This window comes from Ovis aries, chromosome 3 (genome assembly GCF_016772045.2).
Source record: "Ovis aries strain OAR_USU_Benz2616 breed Rambouillet chromosome 3, ARS-UI_Ramb_v3.0, whole genome shotgun sequence".
In the NCBI taxonomy this organism is placed as follows: Eukaryota; Metazoa; Chordata; class Mammalia; order Artiodactyla; family Bovidae; genus Ovis; species Ovis aries.
In genome coordinates this window covers 163,699,080-163,719,346 of record NC_056056.1, presented here as the reverse complement: position 1 = coordinate 163,719,346, position 20,267 = coordinate 163,699,080, and the positions used below count along the sequence as shown (strand labels likewise).

General features: G+C 48.3%; 2 protein-coding genes across 4 annotated transcripts in view; one reads left to right on the top strand and one right to left on the bottom strand.

Moving 5' to 3' along the window:
• The first annotated feature begins 1,147 nt into the window (after positions 1-1,147).
• On the top strand, positions 1,148-8,763 carry GDF11 (growth differentiation factor 11). Its single transcript, XM_012176070.5, has 3 exons — positions 1,148-1,595; positions 6,707-7,104; positions 7,637-8,763. Exons 1-3 carry the CDS (start codon positions 1,151-1,153, stop codon positions 8,015-8,017), a joined length of 1,224 nt encoding a protein of 407 aa, XP_012031460.3. The 5' UTR covers positions 1,148-1,150; the 3' UTR covers positions 8,018-8,763.
• Positions 8,764-9,383: 620 nt separating this feature from the next.
• The window catches only part of SARNP (SAP domain containing ribonucleoprotein), a 54,063-nt gene continuing 43,179 nt past the window's right edge, over positions 9,384-20,267 (bottom strand). For all 3 annotated transcript variants that reach the window (XM_012174789.5, XM_060413050.1, XM_012174790.4), the window contains 2 exons: positions 18,948-19,037; positions 9,384-15,494 (listed from right to left, as the gene is read on the bottom strand). In XM_012174789.5, coding sequence (XP_012030179.1) covers positions 15,453-15,494; positions 18,948-19,037 — 132 coding nt within the window. In that variant the 3' untranslated portion in view covers positions 9,384-15,452. The remainder of the gene's footprint in view (positions 15,495-18,947; positions 19,038-20,267) is intronic.

Below are 20,267 nucleotides of genomic sequence, written 5' to 3'. Positions count from 1 at the left end.
TCCTTTATCAGTGAATCAAGCCTCAATTTCACATTCACATTCTTCCTGGCTCCAAGTCTTCCTCTGGTCTCAGGACTTCCCACCAGCTCTCCACCTTCTCAGGTTGGCCCTAGTCTCTTTTTCTCCTAGCCTCCCTTGCTAACCTCCATGTCCAGTTCTCCCATCTCTTGATCCCCCTGAGGAGACCAGCCTGAAGCTTCTCTCCAGGCCCCTTTCTGATCCTGGGGTCCTTCTCATAGCTGGGGCTCCTCTGGGCTCAAATTCTCCACTGCCTCCCCCTGAACTCTCAGTGCTCCCACCAAAGCTGACTCTCACTGCTGGGCTGTCTTCCCATCTCCGTTTTCCTCTGATTCTCCGCGTCTGCTTCCTCTGTGGGGCTCCCTTGGTATCTCCCAGTCTCTGCCCGTGCCGCCTTCCTCCTCCAGATTTCATTCCCTCTCTCATTCCCGGGCTTCTGGTCCTGCTCCCATGTCTGTGCACCCCTCAATTCCTGTGGTCTGGCCATACCCCCTCTCCTCCCTGGTGGCTCTCTGCCCTGTCTTCTCTAAGTCCCCCACTCGTTATGCCTGTCACTTTCCTTCTCTGTCTCTCTAGTTAAGTCTCTCCTCCCAGTGTCTTCCCCCTCCCCAGACCCTCTTACCCCTGCCTTTGTCTCTCTCATCTCTTCCTCCTGCTCTATCTTTGTGCCCTTGATCGGTGTCCACTTCCCCCCTTTATCTCTCAGGATCCCCTTGGTCGCTCTGACTCTGACTTTCTCTCCCTTCCTCTCCCTCACCCTAGGATCTCTGTCTGCCTCTCTCTGAGTCCTCGCTCCCTCCCTCTCTTTTCCTCGGCTCTCTCCGGCTCCCTCTCTCGCCTCGGATGACAGCGCTGCCTCTTTTGTTGGCTCCGCAGCCAATCGCGGCCGCTGACGACACGGGGGCCGGGGCTATAAAGGGCCTGGCCCGGGCTCGGGCCCCCCCAGCCGCCCGCCCCGGCCGCCCGCCCGCCCCGCCCGCGCGCCCGCCGCCCCCGGCCCCCCCGGCTCCCCCTCGGCCGGGCAGCCCCCAATCCCCACGCCGCCCGGACCCCCTCCTCCCCCTCCCTCCGCCCCCTCCCCGCGGGACTCCGGCGTCCCCGCCCCCCAGTCCTCCCTCCCCTCCCCTCCAGCATGGTGCTCGCGGCCCCGCTGCTGCTGGGCTTCCTGCTCCTCGCCCTGGAGCTGCGGCCCCGGGGGGAGGCGGCCGAGGGCCCCGCGGCGGCGGCGGCGGCGGCGGCGGCGGCGGCGGCGGCGGGGGCCGGGGGGGAGCGCTCGAGCCGGCCGGCCCCGTCCGTGGCTCCCGAGCCCGACGGCTGCCCCGTGTGCGTGTGGCGGCAGCACAGCCGCGAGCTGCGCCTGGAGAGCATCAAGTCGCAGATCTTGAGCAAACTGCGGCTCAAGGAGGCGCCCAACATCAGCCGCGAGGTGGTGAAGCAGCTGCTGCCCAAGGCGCCGCCGCTGCAGCAGATCCTGGACCTGCACGACTTCCAGGGCGACGCGCTGCAGCCCGAGGACTTCCTGGAGGAGGACGAGTACCACGCCACCACCGAGACTGTCATTAGCATGGCCCAGGAGAGTAAGTGGGCGGCGGGGTAGGAGCGGTGGGGTGCTGGTTCCCGCTCCGGCTCCGAGAAAGTGAGCGCCTCCGGCTCCGAAGCGGGGCGCTCCGGGTCACTCCGGCCGGAAACCCTTTTCTGCGAAAACTTGATGGATGGGGGGGCGGGGGCTGCTCCACAAGTTTTCCGAGCTGTGGAGATGGGCTGCGGAATTGTGTGCCCGCCCCGCTGCCGGAGGTGAGGGGGCAAACGGAAAGGGTTGCGAGATACCGCCTCGCACCCGTGTTGTGGGGATTCTGTAGCGGAGGGGAGGGGGCGGCAACTCATCCTGAAGGGTCCTGGTGGAGAGGCTGGAGAACAGAATCGGCAGGCTCCGGGACTCGCGCAGTCCCAGCCAGGCTGCCGTGCTCTCCGCCTCTCAATGGACCTGGCACCGACTCACCGCCCCGTACACCTTGGGCTTTGCAACGCGCCCCTCGGGCTGCCGAAAACCTAGGGCTCCTTTCCGCCTCCCAGGAATGAGATCCCGAGCCCTGTATCTCAGCCAGGGCCCAGCAGGCACCCAGCCGGCACCCATTCCACCGGGAGCCCTTCTGACACCGGCTCTCCCCAGGGGCCGAGAAAGCCGTGCCTTCTTGGTACTAACAGAGCTCAGAGAACTCAACTCCATGGCGCTGGGGCTAAGGGCACCCATTTGGCAACTCAGACCTTAATGTTGTATCTTATATTCACCCGCCTCTAGCCGCAACCAGGCTTGAGGAGCGAGAGAAAGACTGAGGGAGGAAAAAAAATTTGGTAGGAGGGAGGGGAACCCAGGCATCCTAGTCCCTGGCCAAACGTAAGATGAACATGTTAATAGACTTGAGCTGCTTTGAAATTTTATGGCCTGGAAAATCCAGGCCAACACTGCCCCCCCAACCCCACCCCCTGCAACCCCCCCAGCTCTCCCTAAGGTCAAATGATGCCCTTTCCCCCTCCTCGCACTGAGGTGTTCCCCCCACCCACCCCACCCCCAGCAACTGCTGGGAACCAGATCCCCTCATTCCCTTGTGGTTTGGCAAAGTCGCCCCCCTCCCCACCAACTGGTTTTATGGCTCTGAACAGAAGAGGGGGAGACTGGTTTATTGGCAAATGGGTCATAAAAAGCTGAGGGCTGAGGGGAGTCCTAGCAGCCCACCCCCAAGGGAGAGGCACAGGAACCCAGGTGTGCCTCTGGGAGGCTGAGTGCCCAACACTGCCACCAGTTTTTCTGTGACCCTAAGGCCACAGTACTTGGTTAGGGCTGTAAAGAAAAGCACACTCAAGGGACTAGGAAACTATCCTGGGGTGGGGGTGGGAAGGTCTAGGATCTGGTCTTGAGTTCCTCAGTCTCCCTTCTGTTCTTAAGGTTCTGCTTTTATACAAGCAATGGTCAGACTGACTGAGAGCAGAGATGGGGGTTAGAAATCAAGTTAGAAACAAGAGTGGTTGAGGAATTCTGAAGAAGAGTTTGCTGGAAGAAGATGAAGGGTATGGAGGAAAGAGATACTTTGGTCTATGCGGTGCGGGTGTGTGAGGATTTCGAGTGTGAGGGATGGAGCTGTGGACTTCCCCTTGCTCATTCTATCCCTAGCATCTCTTAACCAATAGGCCAGAGCCCAGAGATCGCTCTGGTCGTTGGGATGCAGGAAGTGAACAGATGCTGCACACACAGTTTGGGAAATGCAGGTTAGACTCAGGGGGTGGGCAGAAGGGGGAAGGACACCAGCAGGTGGGGTTTCACCTCAGCTTCTACCCTCCAGCCACCCCAGGGCTTGGATAACTAGGGAACTGGGTCTCCAGCCAGGTATTGTACGTCCCCTTTAAGAGACAAGCTGAGCTCTTAAGAGAGGGAGGGGGAGCCGAGGGGCGGGGAGGGAGAGAGGGGAAAAGGAAAAAGAGACTTTTATAGTCTAATCCCCAGGGACCCGCTTTAATAAGAGACTTGTGCTCTGCTAATCGGGGGAGGTGTTTGTCAGCAGAGATGGCCTCGGCTCCCCTCCCCCTCCCTCCCCTCCCCCCAGCCCTCTACCCTGGACCCCAGCCCCCACCTCTCCTAGGCTGCACTGCCTGCCCTAGTTCCCTCCACCCTCTCAGGCTCTCCCACCCCAGCCTCCATCCTGGGAACCCAGCCCCCTTGCCCTTCAGGGAGCCAAGCCCAGCCCCTCAGTTTCTCTCTCTCCTCCCTACACCCAGAGGCCCCTGCCCTCTCGGTCCAACCTCCTGCCCCTAGGCTTTCCAGCCAGGGTGAGGAAAGTGTGTTTGGTGTTTGGGAGTGGGGGGTGTGGGAAGAGGAGGAGGTGGTGAGCAGGGAGGGGGTTGGGCTTTTGCTGAAAATAGTGCAGTGACCTCTCTCCAGACCAGAGCCGCCTACTAAACCTGACCTGCTGCCTGCCACCAACCCGATCAATCCAGCACAGATGTGGCTCCTTCCCTCCCCTTGGGAGCTGGGCTGTGCTAGCACTGGGCACGCTCTCAAGCCCCTGGTTCCCTCTGTGACTCTACCTGTTTCTTTGTTCCTCCCCCTGTATTCTATCCTTTCTCCTTGCCCCACTGGTCTTGGCTGCCTACCTCCTTTCAGCTTCCTAACCCCCATTCAACTCCTTTAGCATCCCTCCTCCTCTCCCAGTGTTCTCCAGCTCCCAAACATATTTCTCCCCCTACCATGATCTTCCCCTCTGCTTCTCTCCTCCACTTCTATCTCTTCTAGATGTCTGTCTTCATCTCCAAGTCTCTTCTCTATTCTTCTCTCTCACCCTCTCCAGTCTCTCCTTTCTTCTCCTTTCTCTTTCTCCAAGTGTCTCCATCCTGTCCCCTTGTGGTACCAACTGTTCTCATATCCACTGGGGGAGAAGTGTATGATGATTCCCAAGGGTGGGGATGGGGGACTCTGCCTGAAGGAACCAAAGCCTTAGAAGGATGGGGCCCTGGAACCTAGTCCCCCATCACTAAGCCTCGGGTCATGTTTAGGTAGGGATACATGTTTAGAGTTTACAAAATTAACAATAAACCAACTGAGAAACTACTACCATTTTCACATTCTTTATTTAATGCTCAGCACTCCTATGAAGCAAGGATTATTATCTGTAACAATGAGAAGCTTGGTGAATAAGGTCACATATTGGTTAATGAGTCAGGTAGTGATTAAACCCACTTAAATTTTAGCCAAAGAACAGGGTTTATGCCAGGAAGAATTATCGAGGACTTGCCTATGTAATTTAAGATGGGGAGCTTAGGGAGTTCATTCAGCATGTAGTTACTGAGCATGGCCTGGTACTGTGGGAGGCAATGAAGCTACAGTGGTGAGCAGTACAGAAGCAGTATCAACACAGTGTCTGCCCTCATGGAGATTAGTCCTTAATGGTGAAGGCAGGCAGGAAAATAAAACCATCTCTATACTGAAATTAGGCATAGTATGCTATTTGGATTGTTGCTTGTCACTGTCCATCTCACCAGCAGCTACCCTGCCCTAGGGACTCTCCTCAACCCTGAAACTCCACTCCCCAAACTCTACCCCATCGCCCCATCACTGAAACTCCAGCCCCATCACTGAAAATCCAGCAGGAGGCTAACTGGACCACCGGTGCTCTGGAAGCTTGGAGAAGAACTTAGGGAAAGAAAGCTGCAAAGGAACTTTGTGTCTTGGTTCCTGAACATCTGAAGATCAGTGAGCACTTACCTCCCCATTTCACTTGGAGTATCCTCCTAGTATCTCCTAGGGTGGGGAATGGGGGAATGATTATGAAGCAACAAATGATAAATTCTCCATGATTATGCAGACCTGGGCATGATACATATGGACTTGGACTTCTGATCATCCTTTTATGGCTCTGGAAGTTCATTCTTAGTTCTTCCTCAGGCTATTAAGAGTGATAATGGATATTCATAACAAATAGAAACATGATTTAGGGCACTCCCAACTGAGATTAGAAAGGGGAACTGAGAGGAACTGAAATGGAAACAGAAGCAGATATTAAGAATCATCCTTTAAACTCAAGAATGGTCAGATTATGATCCAAAACAAGGGGAAATTGGCCAAAATGTAAAGCTGGATGTTAATGACTTTTTACAGACTTATTGGCACTGGACTGAAAAACCAAAGGAAGCTCAGAGGAGAGAAGACATTATAGTTGATCTGATTTGTTGAACTTTATTTCTGATGCTTTGGGAAAGTAGGAGAAACAATACACAGAGGTAGTTCTTCCCTTTCTTGAAAGTGGAGGCATTAATGGTGAGGAAGAGGAAGCAGCTGAGGGAGCTTTTCCCAGGGTCAAGGGATTGAGCAATCAGGTGCATATGTGCACACGCATGTCCAACTGCAACCCCATGGACAGCCTTGCCAGGCTCCTCTGTCCATGGATTTCCCAGACAAGAACACTGGAGTGGGTGGCCACTTCCTTTCTTCCCAACCCAGTCATCAACCCTGGTCTCTTGTCTCTCCTGCACTGGCAGGTGGGGCACCACCCGGGAAGCCCAGATACAATTGGGAGTGCTTAAGGAGTTCCATTCTTCCGGGTGTGTTATTGCTAGTGGGAATGAGGCAAGAAGCCTAGATTTGAATTCTGGTTTACTTCATGGAATAAATTTAGTCCTTGCTCCCTATCTGGACCCTGGGTTATCCATTCCCGGAGGCCGTCTGTTCTGGGCGAGGGGGCCTGTGCCAGGCTACACCTGGCCACCAGACAAAATAGAGCAGAAATGGGGCAAGGTGACCTGAGGACAGCAGGTGTGGTAAGAAGTTTGGCTTTTATGGGGAGCATCAAAGGTTCAGAAAAAGGTGGAGCCCTATATGCTATGAAAGTTGGAGGAAGGGAAGACTGCACGTGAAGAATTCCCCAATAACTACTTTTGCAGCTTACCTGGTAGAGAGGAACCTATGCATTTAAGGAAGGGTTGCAGATTAGGAAGGCCTGATAGAGCCATTATCATACAAGGAGAGCGGGGGGTGCTATTCTAGGTACCAGTGATGCAACAGTGAAGAAGACAGGCAGGGGAGAAGGGTAAAGAACTGGAAAACACAGACTGAGGAGTCTGAGCAGTCAATGCCTCCAGGGCTGCTGACCTCCTCCACGAACACTCTTTGCTGATACTGTGCCCCCTTCTCTCTTATCAGCCGACCCTGCGGTGCAGACAGATGGCAGCCCTCTTTGCTGCCATTTCCACTTCAGCCCCAAGGTGATGTTCACAAAGGTACTGAAGGCCCAGCTGTGGGTGTATCTCCGGCCTGTGCCCCGCCCAGCCACAGTCTACTTGCAGATCTTGCGACTGAAACCACTAACTGGGGAAGGGACTGCAGGGGGAGGGGGCGGAGGCCGGCGTCACATCCGTATCCGCTCACTCAAAATTGACCTGCATTCACGCTCCGGCCACTGGCAAAGCATCGACTTCAAGCAAGTACTACACAGCTGGTTCCGCCAGCCACAGAGCAACTGGGGCATCGAGATCAACGCCTTCGATCCTAGTGGCACAGACCTGGCTGTCACCTCCCTGGGGCCGGGAGCTGAGGGGCTGGTGAGCAGGGAGCCTGAGATAATTGGCAGATATGCATAACCTGGCCCTGAGGAGGTGGGGTGTTGGAAATGGTAGAGCAGGAACTAAAGGGGGTTAGGGACCAGCATGATTTTTCTAGGCCCGGAGCTGACTCTAGAGGAGTGAGGTGGTGGTGGTGATGGTGGTAATAGGGTGCTACCAGTTTTCAGAGATCCAAGGCTGGCCAACAGTTGAAAACTGTATTTGGGGTGAAGGTGTGAGTTAATAGATTCACAGGACAACAAAGATGGGCTGTTGTTGAGACCTTGGGCCAAGGGGCTGATGAGAGTCAGGTTGCCAAGAGAGAGAGAATTAGGGAAGGTGAGTTTAGGGAGACATGGCTAGCTGGTAAGAAAAGTGGGTAGAAAACGGGCTGGGGAGGGGAGCTCTGGAGAAGCTGAGAAACCACTGGTCTCTGTTCTCCTGCCCCTACTGAGGGGCAGGTGAGAAGAAACAGGGAGTAAGAGCTCCTCGAGGCTCTATTACATCTCTTTCTCCTCTCCCTCACCCCCAGCATCCTTTTATGGAGCTTCGAGTCCTAGAGAACACAAAACGGTCCCGGCGGAACCTGGGCCTGGACTGCGATGAACATTCAAGTGAGTCCCGCTGTTGCCGCTACCCCCTCACTGTGGACTTTGAGGCTTTTGGCTGGGACTGGATCATCGCTCCTAAACGCTACAAGGCCAACTACTGCTCCGGCCAGTGCGAGTACATGTTTATGCAAAAATATCCACACACCCACTTGGTGCAACAGGCTAACCCAAGAGGCTCTGCCGGGCCCTGCTGCACACCCACCAAGATGTCCCCAATCAACATGCTCTACTTCAATGACAAGCAGCAGATTATCTACGGCAAGATCCCTGGCATGGTGGTGGATCGCTGTGGCTGCTCCTAAGGTGGGGGACAGCGGATGCCTCCCCAACAGACCCTGCCCCTAGACACCCCAAGCCCTGACCCCCTGCTCCCCAAGCCCTAGAGCTCCCTCCACCTCTTCAGATGTAACATCACACCTTGTTCCCTGCCCACACGGTTGTATTGCACACCCGAGGGAGGCAGGTGGGAGATTGAGGGGTGAGGGGTTTGGGGGAAAGGGGGAGAGGAGGGGCATGGTCAGGTGGGGAATGTTTGAGGTGAGAAGGTTTGGCAAGAAGACAGAGAGACGTAGAGACAGAGGTAGAGCAGAGGGATAGAGACAGAGGAACAAAAAGAGCAGCAGTGAGAAGGCAAAGGGATAGAGATGCAGGAGAGACAGAGACTAGGCAGAGATAACCATGTGAAAGAGACCGAAGTGGAGTACTAAGAGAAAGCCCCACGCCAAGCCTCCTTTCTTCCACTGGCAAGGTGAGGGGCTTGGTATGGCTGGGGAGGTCCCCTGACTACCATTCTCAGAAAGAGAGGAAATCAAAATCCATTCTTAGCTTCTCTTTCTCCCTCCAGTAGTGGCTGGGGGAAGGAAAGTGAGGGCAGGGGCAAAAGTGAGGATCTGGGAATTTTATTTATTTATTTATTATGACTTTTCATTTTTTGGTATTTCATATTTTGGTATTTGGCTTTACTTAAATAGATGGGCCCCTGCCCACTGTGCCCCATTTGTACCTTATTCCCCAAACCCTGTTCTCCCTCAATACTCACCTACTTAAGCACTTGTTTAAAGCTTCCAGGGTTGAGAATGGGAGTAGAGGGCAAGAGGGCTGACATGGAAGTTTCCAACCCCAAATCACCCTACTTAAAACTTCCTGAGCCAAATGGGTTGAACTGAATTCCAGCAGTCACAGAAATGGTAAGAGGTTAGGGTTTAGGAGCTGGGGTGGGGTGGGGTGGGGTGGGGGGAGGGTGGGAGGGAGGGGCTCAACATCCAGGATCTGTATGAGAGCCACGGAACTAACCCTCAGGTCTACCCTCTCGGTACTGACTTCCTTAGGCAGAGGTGTGGCCTGCTTATGCCCAAATTCCCCCCAGTCAAGAGAGAGACCAAAGAGCCTGCGGAATGCCTCTGCTCCCTGCCTCTATCTTCAGGTCCATAAAAAGAAGAGTAGAGACAGCCCAGAGTCTCCAGGTCTGCAAAGGGTCAGGAGGGGTCAAGAAAGGAGTAGGGAGGCTGAAGGATACAGGGCATTTGAATCCAAATCACTGCTCTGGGCTAGGGAATAGAGCCAGCAGACAGAGGTGGAAGGGGTTCTGGAAGGGGGAACTTTCGGTCCCCCAACCCCAAAGCTCAGGGTGGAAGGGGGTAGAACAAGGGAGCAGAGTGTCTATAATTATTTTATCTTTTATTTTTGGAATCTAGCAGTACCTGGCAGCAGGGAGGGGATGATACAGTGGGGAAAAGCATCTGACAAGGCCAGTTAGAGCAGAGGTTGGGAAGGATGGAGACTTCCTGCTTTGGAAAGCTAGAAAGCAGGCAGGGACTGGTTGCCACTCCAGGTCACTAGCTGGGCCTATTCATTCCTTTCACAATCCCGACCCATCCTCCTCTGGACTCACTGTGCCTCAGTTTCTTCCCCTCGATGGAATGAGAAAATAGCAGCACCCGCCACAGCCAAGAGATGAATTCTGAGCACTTACCACGGGCACTTTATGGACATAAAATACCTCTCGCTGTGGGACAGATAACCAGGGCACCAGAGTAGTGGTGAAGAGATGTGAGGCTTAGAGGAGTCACAGGCTTCAGAGTACAAGTTCCCCTCTGCCTCCCAGCTGGACAGTGCCTGACACCAAGGAGCTGAGAATCTTCTGATCCATACCCTATCCATACCTCACCTCCAGACCTCTTGGCTCCAGGCAGGAGCCTAGAGGATGTCAGGAGTGGAGGGGGAAAGAACCTTCAGCAAAACGCACTCTGAGTAGAGCCAGCAGTCATGGGTCTGACGCAAACAATACGGAACACAAGTAAAACCTGAGCTGGAAAGCTGACCCGGAAGGCTTGTTCTTCCCAAGAACATGACTTTCCTGCCTGGCCCAGCTGATGGAAGGGGCAAAGGTATGTAACCACCCTTGGAAAGGTGATGGTGGTGAATTTTGGCATCTTATTCCCATTCCCATAGTGAAAAAGTGAGATGAGGTATTTTGGTACAGGAAAGGGCAAGGGCTCATTTCGACTTGCCTCCTCCCGTGCAGCAGCAGTACTGACCCCCAGTCTCTCCTCTCTGGCCCTGTTCTTCATCACTCCTTTTGCTCCAATCTTGGAGAACAAGATGCACCTGACCACCAACACCATTCACATTTCCTTGGTGGGAAGAGAGGAACAGAGAAGTGAAGAACAGAAGATGCCTCCTCCAAGGTCAAATGCCCATGTCTCTCGATCTTGGCACAGGGTGGGGATTGGGCAATAGGCATCAGGTGACTTCCCTCTACAAATTCTAGACAGCTGGGGCAGTAGACTTGGAGACACTTAGAATATGCCCCTTTAATGCCACCAAATAAAGACCTTTGGGGGAAGGTCGTTCTCTTATGAACATAAACCTATGAGTTGAAGTCTCATTCCCCTGGTCTTCCTCACCCCCAAAGAGGCATGGGGTAAAGAGGCTTGGAGGCATAGCCCAGCAAACTAGTGGGAACTAGTAACCCCTCTCACCTTATGATGTGTGTGGACCTGGCCAGTGCCCCTCTGATCATAATTAGTGTAATTATTATTTACTTTGTGTATTTGTTACACCGTGTGTGTGATTGCCTTTGTTTGTTAAGGGTGTCTGAGGAGTATGGGGCTGACAGGGGCACTGGAATGCCGGGAAAGGACCTCTTCACTGAGATCAAGGCTTCCTGAAGGGAACTATTGCAAAAAGGCCATCAGGCAGTTTTCAAGTTATGTGACAGAGGGCAAAGATGGCCATAGGGTGCTCTGAGTTTTGGGATGGTCACATGACACAATCCAGCACTTGAACCTGAAAAAAGAAAAATAAAAGCAGTCAAAGAATTTAGAATTCAGCGTTAAGCTCTTCTCCCTCATCAAGCGCCATGTTTACACCTCGGAGACCAGGAAGCCGAGGATCTGAGGGAGAATGAAACTTTGTGCTTAAGGAGTAAGAAGATGGGGGTCTTTGGGATGAGAGCTGGGGCTTGCAGCCAAGGAAGGTTGGGCAGAGGATGGGCAAGAAAGGGAATCTAAACCAACTCTTCACTGGAGGCTTGATCCTGAACAGTCCCAAAGATTACAAGACCCTCTCCCAGCCTCCACAGAGCAGAAGATCTAAGTCCTCTTGAGATATGATTCAGATAATATCTATCCTATTTTCCTGCAGTTCCCCTGACCCTAGGTTTTCGCAACAAAATTTCAACAAAATCCACAAAACCAACCCAACTTTGAACTTCTGGTGTTCCAAGAATGGTTAAGCATCTTAAATACTTTCATTCTACTATAAAAATGTCTCCCGTGTCGCTGGAGCACACTTCCCAGGGCATACAAATTGGTGGGAGTGGGGGGAGCAGTAAAAGAATCCTGCCTGTAACTGCAAGTAGGAAAGTTCCTGTGACATCAATCTGACCCAGAATGGGGGACAATATGGGTTCAGTGTGCCACTGTGCTTTCCCTGCCCTGGCAGTTCGGCAGACTGACCCCACCTCGGACCAACTACCAAGCTCAGGGAGGACTGAAGTGCTACAGGCTGTCCTCCCCACCAGGAGCTGCTCTCTCCACACCTACCTCTCACTGTGCCCCCAGTGAAAGCAGATCCCCCACCACACCCAAGGTCCACTGTTTCCTACCTTGAGAGAACACCAAGTTACAAGACGATGTTCACCCTCAAACATCTGCAACCGAACGGACGAGTAGCTACCCTATACCTTGTCTCTGCCCACATCAGGGGCCCCAAGCTAAAAACCAGCAGACAGGGGCATTTACAGCTTCTGGTGTATGGTGGAGGAGAAGCTGGGAAGTCAATGCCCCAGCCACAAAGCCGGCTTTCCTGTCAGTGAGCTGGGTGTAAGGGAACAACTGGGACGACTCCCACCTATTCTCTCTCTCAGAATCCCCCAAAGCATTTGCGTATGTGGTATGCACACACATACATTCTCTCAAACTAGTACACTCAGCCCCCTACCCTCTAGCTGTAACTTATTCAGGAAAAAGAAAGTTCTACTATAAATCACCAAGTAAAATTAAGAGCTAATAATTACTGAATGATTACAATATATGATAAGCAAACTATGCTCCTTACATAAATATGACAGTATCAGTTCTCACAGCAACCTTCACAATAAGGTTGCTATTGGCACAGAATTGAAGAGTCAAGGATGATTAAATAATTTGCCCAGGGTCTTGGAGCCAGTTGAGCTAGTGTGGCAGAACAAGGAATTATACTGAAGTAGTTGCTATACAATATTTCATTCTATTAACAGTGATATGAGAGATAGAAAAAGGCAGGGGTAACTGAGAAAGGAAAATAAATAAAGAGAAAGCTGGAAGTACTTTAGGCTCAATCGAAGTCCAAAATCGCAAAACTTGGTATTTTTCAGTCCCTTTGGAAGGAAATATAAGAAGAGTGTGTTGACATGTTGCAAGAGGGGGACATTAGATTTTGGTGGCGTCCAATAATCAGAGATGAGTGATACTGTCAGGGGGTCCTCATGAAAGAGAACAGGGAAAAACATTTATTACAGAATAATTCTTATATTCTTATTTTAGGTCTTTCCTTCCACCTGATCTGTTTCTCATGTCAGACATGGCAACAGGACTCAACACCAAGAAGTGCTGTTATCCCCATCTTCCTTCCTTATAATAGCCCTCGCCCCCACAGAAGTTTCTAGCCTTGTATCTTCAGAAGTAAATTCCCAGGATTTGGGGTGGGGGGAAGGGCAGTTTATAGTGATGGTGGAGAAAAACAGAATGATCCTAGAGAACCATAAAAAGGTGCAGATTTACAGCGGAGGAAGCTGGCTTTCTCCCTATCTTTTATAGACTCCCTCATTAAGAGCTTCCAGGTATGCAGAGAATGTCACAGCTTCAAAACAGGGAAAAGCAGCCTGGAGTTAGCCAACTACATCTGGATCCTGGATTAGCCATACTAAAGAGACTGGAAGATAGGAAGGAAGGGTACTTGGATCCCAGATAAAGAACTGCAAGGCTGGATGCCTGTTCTGCTTCTCAAAGGGCTTACTATTTTAGGACTGAATTAGTAAAAATCATAGGGATCCTGAACTAGTCATGCTCAGAAAAGTATATATGGAATGATTACAGTGAGACAGGAAGAGGAGGATTTGGTGATCAGACTTGGAGGTGAGACACTTCTGATCAACATAAGAACAGCTGCTGGAACAGGATGAAAAGGGCTAGTAAAAAACCCACACAAGCCTGATGAGCAATTCTGGGCTTCCCTGGTAGCTCAGCTGGTAAAGAATCCACCTGCAATCCAAGAAACCTGAGTTTTATCCCTGGGTTGGGAAGATTCCCTGGAAAAGGGAACGGCTACTCACTCCAGTATTTTGGCCTGGAAAATTCCAGGGACTGTAGAGTCCATGGAGTTGCAAAGTCAGACATGACTGAGCGACTTTCATACATAGCTGTGTCAAAAATATGGGGAAAGTGAGTTAAGTATGGAGAAGAATGATTAGGCTTCAGGAAGAGAATCCTGGGGACAGGGGATGGGGTGCAGAGTCTGAATACCTTTCTGGAACATTACAGAGGATAAGGAGACAAAGTGAAGAAAACTTCTGAAGGACTTAGCGCTCCACTCTTCTTTATGAGCATCTGCTCTATTCTTTTACCTCTTATTTTGGGTAGAAAACCCTTACTGAATCTATAATCTCTGTAAAGATACAAAACTGAACTAATTCTCTCTGTGGTTCCGTTTTCAGAGAGTAAAAGAGGAAAAGCTAGCTTTAGGATCAGGGCCTAAAGAAAAGGGAAGCAGACAGTAGAGTCCAAGAGAGAAGAGGAGGAAGTTTACTCAACCTTCCCATTTGCACATTTCTCCAAAGTCTTAGAATGGGGCAAAATTCACAACAAATGGGCAGTCTTTACATTTGCTCCCCAAGACACCAGTTTTCCTAAAGCATCTAAACTTAGGTCCCTGTCCTCCAGGAACCAAAGAGACTTTGTGGAAAGAGGTTCTTGTTAGGAAGGTGATCAAACATCATTCTTCTATTAATTATAAAACCAGACAGAGGTGTTAGTAGAAACAGGAACAATGAATTAATTACACCACAGCAACATGAGATCTGGTCATGAAACCAAAGTCTTCAGGTAAGGTGCCAGGTTCTTAAGTTTTTACTACCAAAACCCAAACAAAGCCCAACCTTATATAGATGTATAGTACTAAAGATTAAAAGGAGAAACCCTATACCAACATGTCCAAAAAGATTAAGCATCAGGTCTCAGATCTACATGAAATTCAAATGCAAATAAGCAGCCCTGCTTAGGGAGAGCCAAATCCTAGTAGGAGGCTTGGCAAGGAAAATGGATTTTAGTAATATCCAAGAAAAACTGCCACCAAAACTGCAAAAGCATATTTCTGCAACAGAAGACAAACTAAACTAGCGTAGGGCTTGATCAGAAAATAGAAGGCTCTAGTCTACAGCTCATGTTCCCAACAATCTAGGCAATAATTTTTAACACCTCTGACATCCTGTCACACTCTGAATCCCTACATACTTTCTTCTAGTTCTAAGGGGTACCCGGCCAAACTGCTTTCCTGAACTGCATAACCAACAGGATTCCACATGTTGGCTTCAAAGGCAACCAGTTAAGTCACTCTTGAAATTAGGGCCTTTCTGGACTCCAGAATAGGCACTCTGCACTCCATTCCGTAATAGACTACTAATCTCTAACCCGAGTGTTCATATACTTTGCACCTTCTAAAACTTACACCATTGTATTTTATTCTAATGGGTCATTTCAACCTGTTGAAGCAAAGATTCATGGTGAAACTTGGCCTCTTCATGGAGAATAAAGAAGTAAAAGGATGCCTGTGAGTATGAGAGAAGGAAATAAATAGGCTTAAAGGCACATACTCAATCCTTTTCCTTGTTCTCTTTTCTAAAGGATAAAGGCATTATTGCTAATTCTCTATAATATTTGGTGAGTATCTCCTTATCTGGTCTAATCTGGCTCTAAGAACTCAAAGGAGCACCTGAGAAAACACATTGTTCTTTTTTCTATTTTTTTTTTATTAACAAGCAAAATAATAATTAAAAAACAACAACACAACAACAAAACCCTTAAAGTTGGAACTGCAATAAGTCAAACTGCTGCTGGAGTTCACAGATGTACCCAGGGTACATGCTCCCTCATTGCAAGGCAGGACCTAGGCACATAACTGTGCATTTAGGTATATATGTGACCAGGAAGTCAAAGAGGTGGAAACCACTGGAGAACAGAAAGCATCAAAAGTTTTTCATCAGGCAATTCCAAAGCGCTCTGCTCTTTTCCTCTTCTTTGCCTATAAAGAAGCAAGAAGAAAAAAATTAGATTGCAAGACAACAGTGGCTCAGGTTCCTGGCTGCTTTAATCCAAACTCACATGGACTATCACAAGGTCCAAGAAGGAGGGAAGGCCACACTTAAACCGGCAGCCAGAGATTTAATGTCTAAATCTCTCCAGTTATCCACTTAGGGCAGTTTGGTGGAAGGTGGTGGGGGTTGGGGGGGAGGAAAAAGAAGAGAACAGTGCTAGAAAAGCCAAGATTCCAAAAGGAGAGAGGGCCACTCAGCTGTACAGCAAGTTAGCCTGGAAACAATGGATCCTTCAACAGGCTGGGGAAAGTCTTTCAGTAAGTGGGAAAATGGAAAATTTCAAAGGACAAAAGGCTGACCAACACTGTATCATGGAGAATGTGAAGCGGATGCCCTTCTGGGCAATTAGGCCCAATCAGCAACTATTTCTTAGGCCTCCAAATCCATAGAAAGACATATAAATCTTCAATGATAACAGAATAAATGAGGAGTGGGGGCCGCCCCAACATGGATCTCTTAAAGGAGTCAGTGTTGGAGAGAGGGCACAAAATGGGTAGAGGAAGAGAAAGATATTTTTCTTATGTAAGTGACTCACGAAACAGTACGAGTTCTCACTCTAACCACTATCCCCAGCAAAGAAGGGGCTTTCCCAAAATTCCATTCCCAGAGGTTTAATTTAGATTAAAAAGGAAAGCTGATCGTGATGAGCCTCTTCTGGGCTTTGTTGGCTTCCTGGTGTTCTGGTTCATCCCTAAAGGTCCCAACCGAGGAGTTACCATCACTATGCTGGTGATCTGTTCAGTATGCCGCTACCTCTTCTGGCTGATTGCAGTTCTGGCTCAACTCAACCCTCTCTTTAGACCATAGTTGAAAAATGAAACCATCTGGTACCTCAAGTATCACTGGCCTCGAGGAAGAAGACCTGTTTGCCAGTGCTCAGTCACTGAGGTCAGGAAGAGAACTCCTCTCAATGTAAAATCACCTCCATATCCAAGCTACCTTCCCTAACACAGCCACTTTGGCCATCAGCTGCCTTAAACGTTCACACAACATTTGAATATCTTATTTTACAATGCGGTATTTTTTTCCTGTTACCTTTTTTACACTTTGATGGATATGCCTATTTAATCTAAACTGTACTGCTTCTATAAAATGTTTATGCCCTCTTCCAAGATTGAAAGTGCTGTTTTTCTGAGAAATAACATTACTCTCTCCTTGGAATCTGTGGATTTGAAGATGGCTCCTGTCTGCTCACAACGTAAGAATCAGCAGTGGCTAAAACCTGTTGTATGACAGACTCTGGTGGGGCAGTCAGTAGGAGAACACGTTCAGAGGGAAAATCTGTCCCACCAGAATTATACCAATGTATTTAATATATTATACTATTGTCAGGATGGATTTCTTATTTCTGCCATCTTTTGGAATACATTAATCTTCTGCTTTCTAAGGGGAAAGAAAGAAAAGTTGAGTGAGCCTTCCCTGGTGGTCCAGTGGTTAAGGTTCCACGCTTCCAATGCAGTGGGCATAGGTTCAATCCCTAGTCAGGGAACTAAGATTCAACATCCTGTATGGTACATAGCCAAAAAAAAAAAAAAGTAGAGTGCATACAAGCCCAGCCCACTGCACCTGGATTACTGATACAATTCTCTGGAATCAAATTAAAGTCATCTGGTTCATATAAATTCCATTAGCCTCAAACATTACTACTCCCTTACAAACACTAACTCTCCCAATAAAAGCCATTATTCTTTTCTACTCAATGAAATCCTCATCTGCCCTATCTTGGAGGTCAAATGTACCAACTCAGTGAGCATGCCTGGTTTAACAATAGTTTTCTTAGCAAAGAAGGAGTGATTTTTTAAAATTAATTTACTGAAGGCAGCACAGTCTGTTGTTACATGCATGTACTTCTCTAGCTGTAGTGAGGAGGGGCTTCTCTCCAGCTGCAGTGCATGGGCTTTTCTCTGCAGAGGTTTCTCTTGTAGTGGATCGTGGGCTCTAGGCACGTGGGCTTCAGTTGTTGAGGTGCACCAGCTTAGTTGCTCTGTGGCATGTTGGGATCTTCCCAGATCAGGGATCAAACCCATGTCCCCTGAACTGGCAGGCAGATTCTTAACCACTGGACCACAAGGAAAGTCCCAAAGAGGGGGTAATTTTAACCAGAATTAAAACAAGTCTAAGTTTATTTCTAGCTCATCCTGGCAAGCCAGCAAGCAGGCAGACATTTACTTACAACAGGTAATGCTTTCTTTTGAATTAGCAGCACAAAGAATGCAAACTCTTATTTTTTTCTTATTGAAGAATGTAAACTGATCTGATTCTGAAATTTTCACGGTTTATTACAAAACTGACTCTGATGTTTATTCATAGGGACCATAAGATTTTGAGTGTGTAAGGTAACAGATTTAAAGAGGTCATCTCTAGAGATAGATGGAAAAAAATACACTTGGATTAAATGGAAGAAGCAACATTTCAAATTCCTCATCAGCTAGGAAGTTTCTATCATTATTTTAACTGTTCATGTACACCTTTGCTGACACGTGGTTTCTATTATAGATACTCTCAAACCAGCAAATGATTATTGTCCGTCAATGCCCTGAGCAGTCTGCCAGTGCTCGGTCTCAATGAATGTTACTCCAAAGAATGCCAGTATATGGATGTGTACGTCCTGACAAACAAAAGCCGTTCTTTCATTTTCACAAACCATTTGTAAAGAAAATGATAATAACAAGAAGTCTCATTTGATAACTTCCCCAGTGGTCCAGTGGTTACAGACTGTGCTTCCAATGCAGGGGGTGTGGGTTCAACCCCTGGTGAAGGAACTAAGATCCCACATGCAGTGCAATGCAGCCAAAAACAAATTAAAAAAAAAAAAAAAAGTCCCATTTGAGCCCAACTGTCCTATTTCAGAGGCAAGTTAGGCACATTGATATTTGTGTCTGGGTTGAATATGGTGGCATTAAATAATGAAAGAAATCTGCTTGGAGATAATTAAGAAATATCGCTACTTACTAAATAATTAACAATATGACAAACACTGTCAAACATTTTATGCAGAATCACTTCATGATTAAAATCCTGCTTTGAGGTACCTTTTATTATCCCCCCCTTCCAGATGATGAACCTGAGATTCAAAAAGTTACTATAACTTATACGTAATATATTGTAATATTAAGTGGCACAGTCACTTAACCAAGTTTACCTGATTCAAAATCTTGTGCTCTTTCCTACTAGGTTAACTGGCTCTAACAGTAAATTACTAAAGTATACTGCTGGAGTTCAGTAGGGTCACTTTATCCAGAAAACAGATATCAAGCAAAGAACCAAAAATCTTGTCATTTAGGCACCTAAGAAGTAGCAGGGAAATAAAACGTTTCTCCATTCTGTTTGTCTTCATTTTCCTTTCAAAGGCCCGGTGAAGCATTCCAGGTATATTTTACCTCTGTATCCTCTGTGGTTCCTGTTCCAGCTGAACTTGTGACAATCCCAAACCGCTCCTTCCTCTTTTTCAGCTTTTCGTCATCCTCTGACTGTTCAGGGACAAAGAAAAGGGTTGAAACAAGCTAGCCTCCATTCACAAGATAAATACCAGTGAAATTATAATTTATTGATTATACGCTGGCCAACCTTGTGTTAGGAACTAAGGATTAAAGAAACAGAAAAAAACAGGAAACTGAACAAGCTAGCATATAGCATACTGTCCCTAGAATGACTAAAAACGGCAACCCACTCCAGTATTCTTGCCTGGGAAATCCCATAGACAGAGAAGTCAGGCGGGCTACAGTCCAGGGGGTCACAAAAGAGTCAGACACGACTTAGCGACTAAAACAACAATTCTCCTATAGCATTTTAAAGCTACTATTCATATCCAGCACTGCTCAATATCAGAATCTCATATATATTATATTCCCATCAGGACCTAAACTCTGCCACTTTATCCAACTTTAACAGTTATTTTTTCCCTGTTCCACCTTCTTCTCATAGCCTGTCACCAGTAATCAAAAGCCCAGTCCTAAGATTAGAAACATCTAAAAGTAGGTGGCCTTCCTGGGTATTTCTTCACCCCTAAAAGCATATTCTAGAACTTAACATATCTAGACAAAGATCCTATCCTCTCAGATATCCCAGGAGACCCTCTACTCCATAGACACATAACATTCTCATCATGGGCCAGGACAGTTTCTTTGACCTTATTTACAAAAGGTAACCAAAGAAGGTAAGGTTAAAAGTGTTGAAACAAACTTTGAGCTTATGTGTGGTGCTTCAGAGCTGGATTTAAAAAAAAAAAAAAAAAAAAAGCCTAAAAAAGTTCATATTCCTGCAGTATGTGTCTCTGAGTGTCCCAAAAACCAGAGTCAAAATGAAAGGCAACCAAGAGAGCTACAGAAACACAAGAACTTTTAAAATACCTTTACTCTCAAGCCCAACAATGGAGTTGTCTTTGTTCCACTGAGGAACCTTCTCCTAGTCAAAAGCAAGGGAGCTAAACAGCTTTCTGTGTTCAATCTGTCTAACTAGCCCAGTTCTCTGAAAACAGTAGTCAGGACTACTTTCTCAGTCTTACTTTGGTTCTTTCAGCTTGAGAAACGTTCATTTTCTCCCTTGTGCTGCACCTGCCTTCTAGCAAGGAAGAGAGAAGCTAAGAAAAGTTGGTAGCTATTGAAGAACTGAAGAATCCTACACATGAGTTATCATCACTTAATCACAGTGTATTAGTAGAACAGAATACTGCCTACATATATTTGTCTGCCTTTTTCATT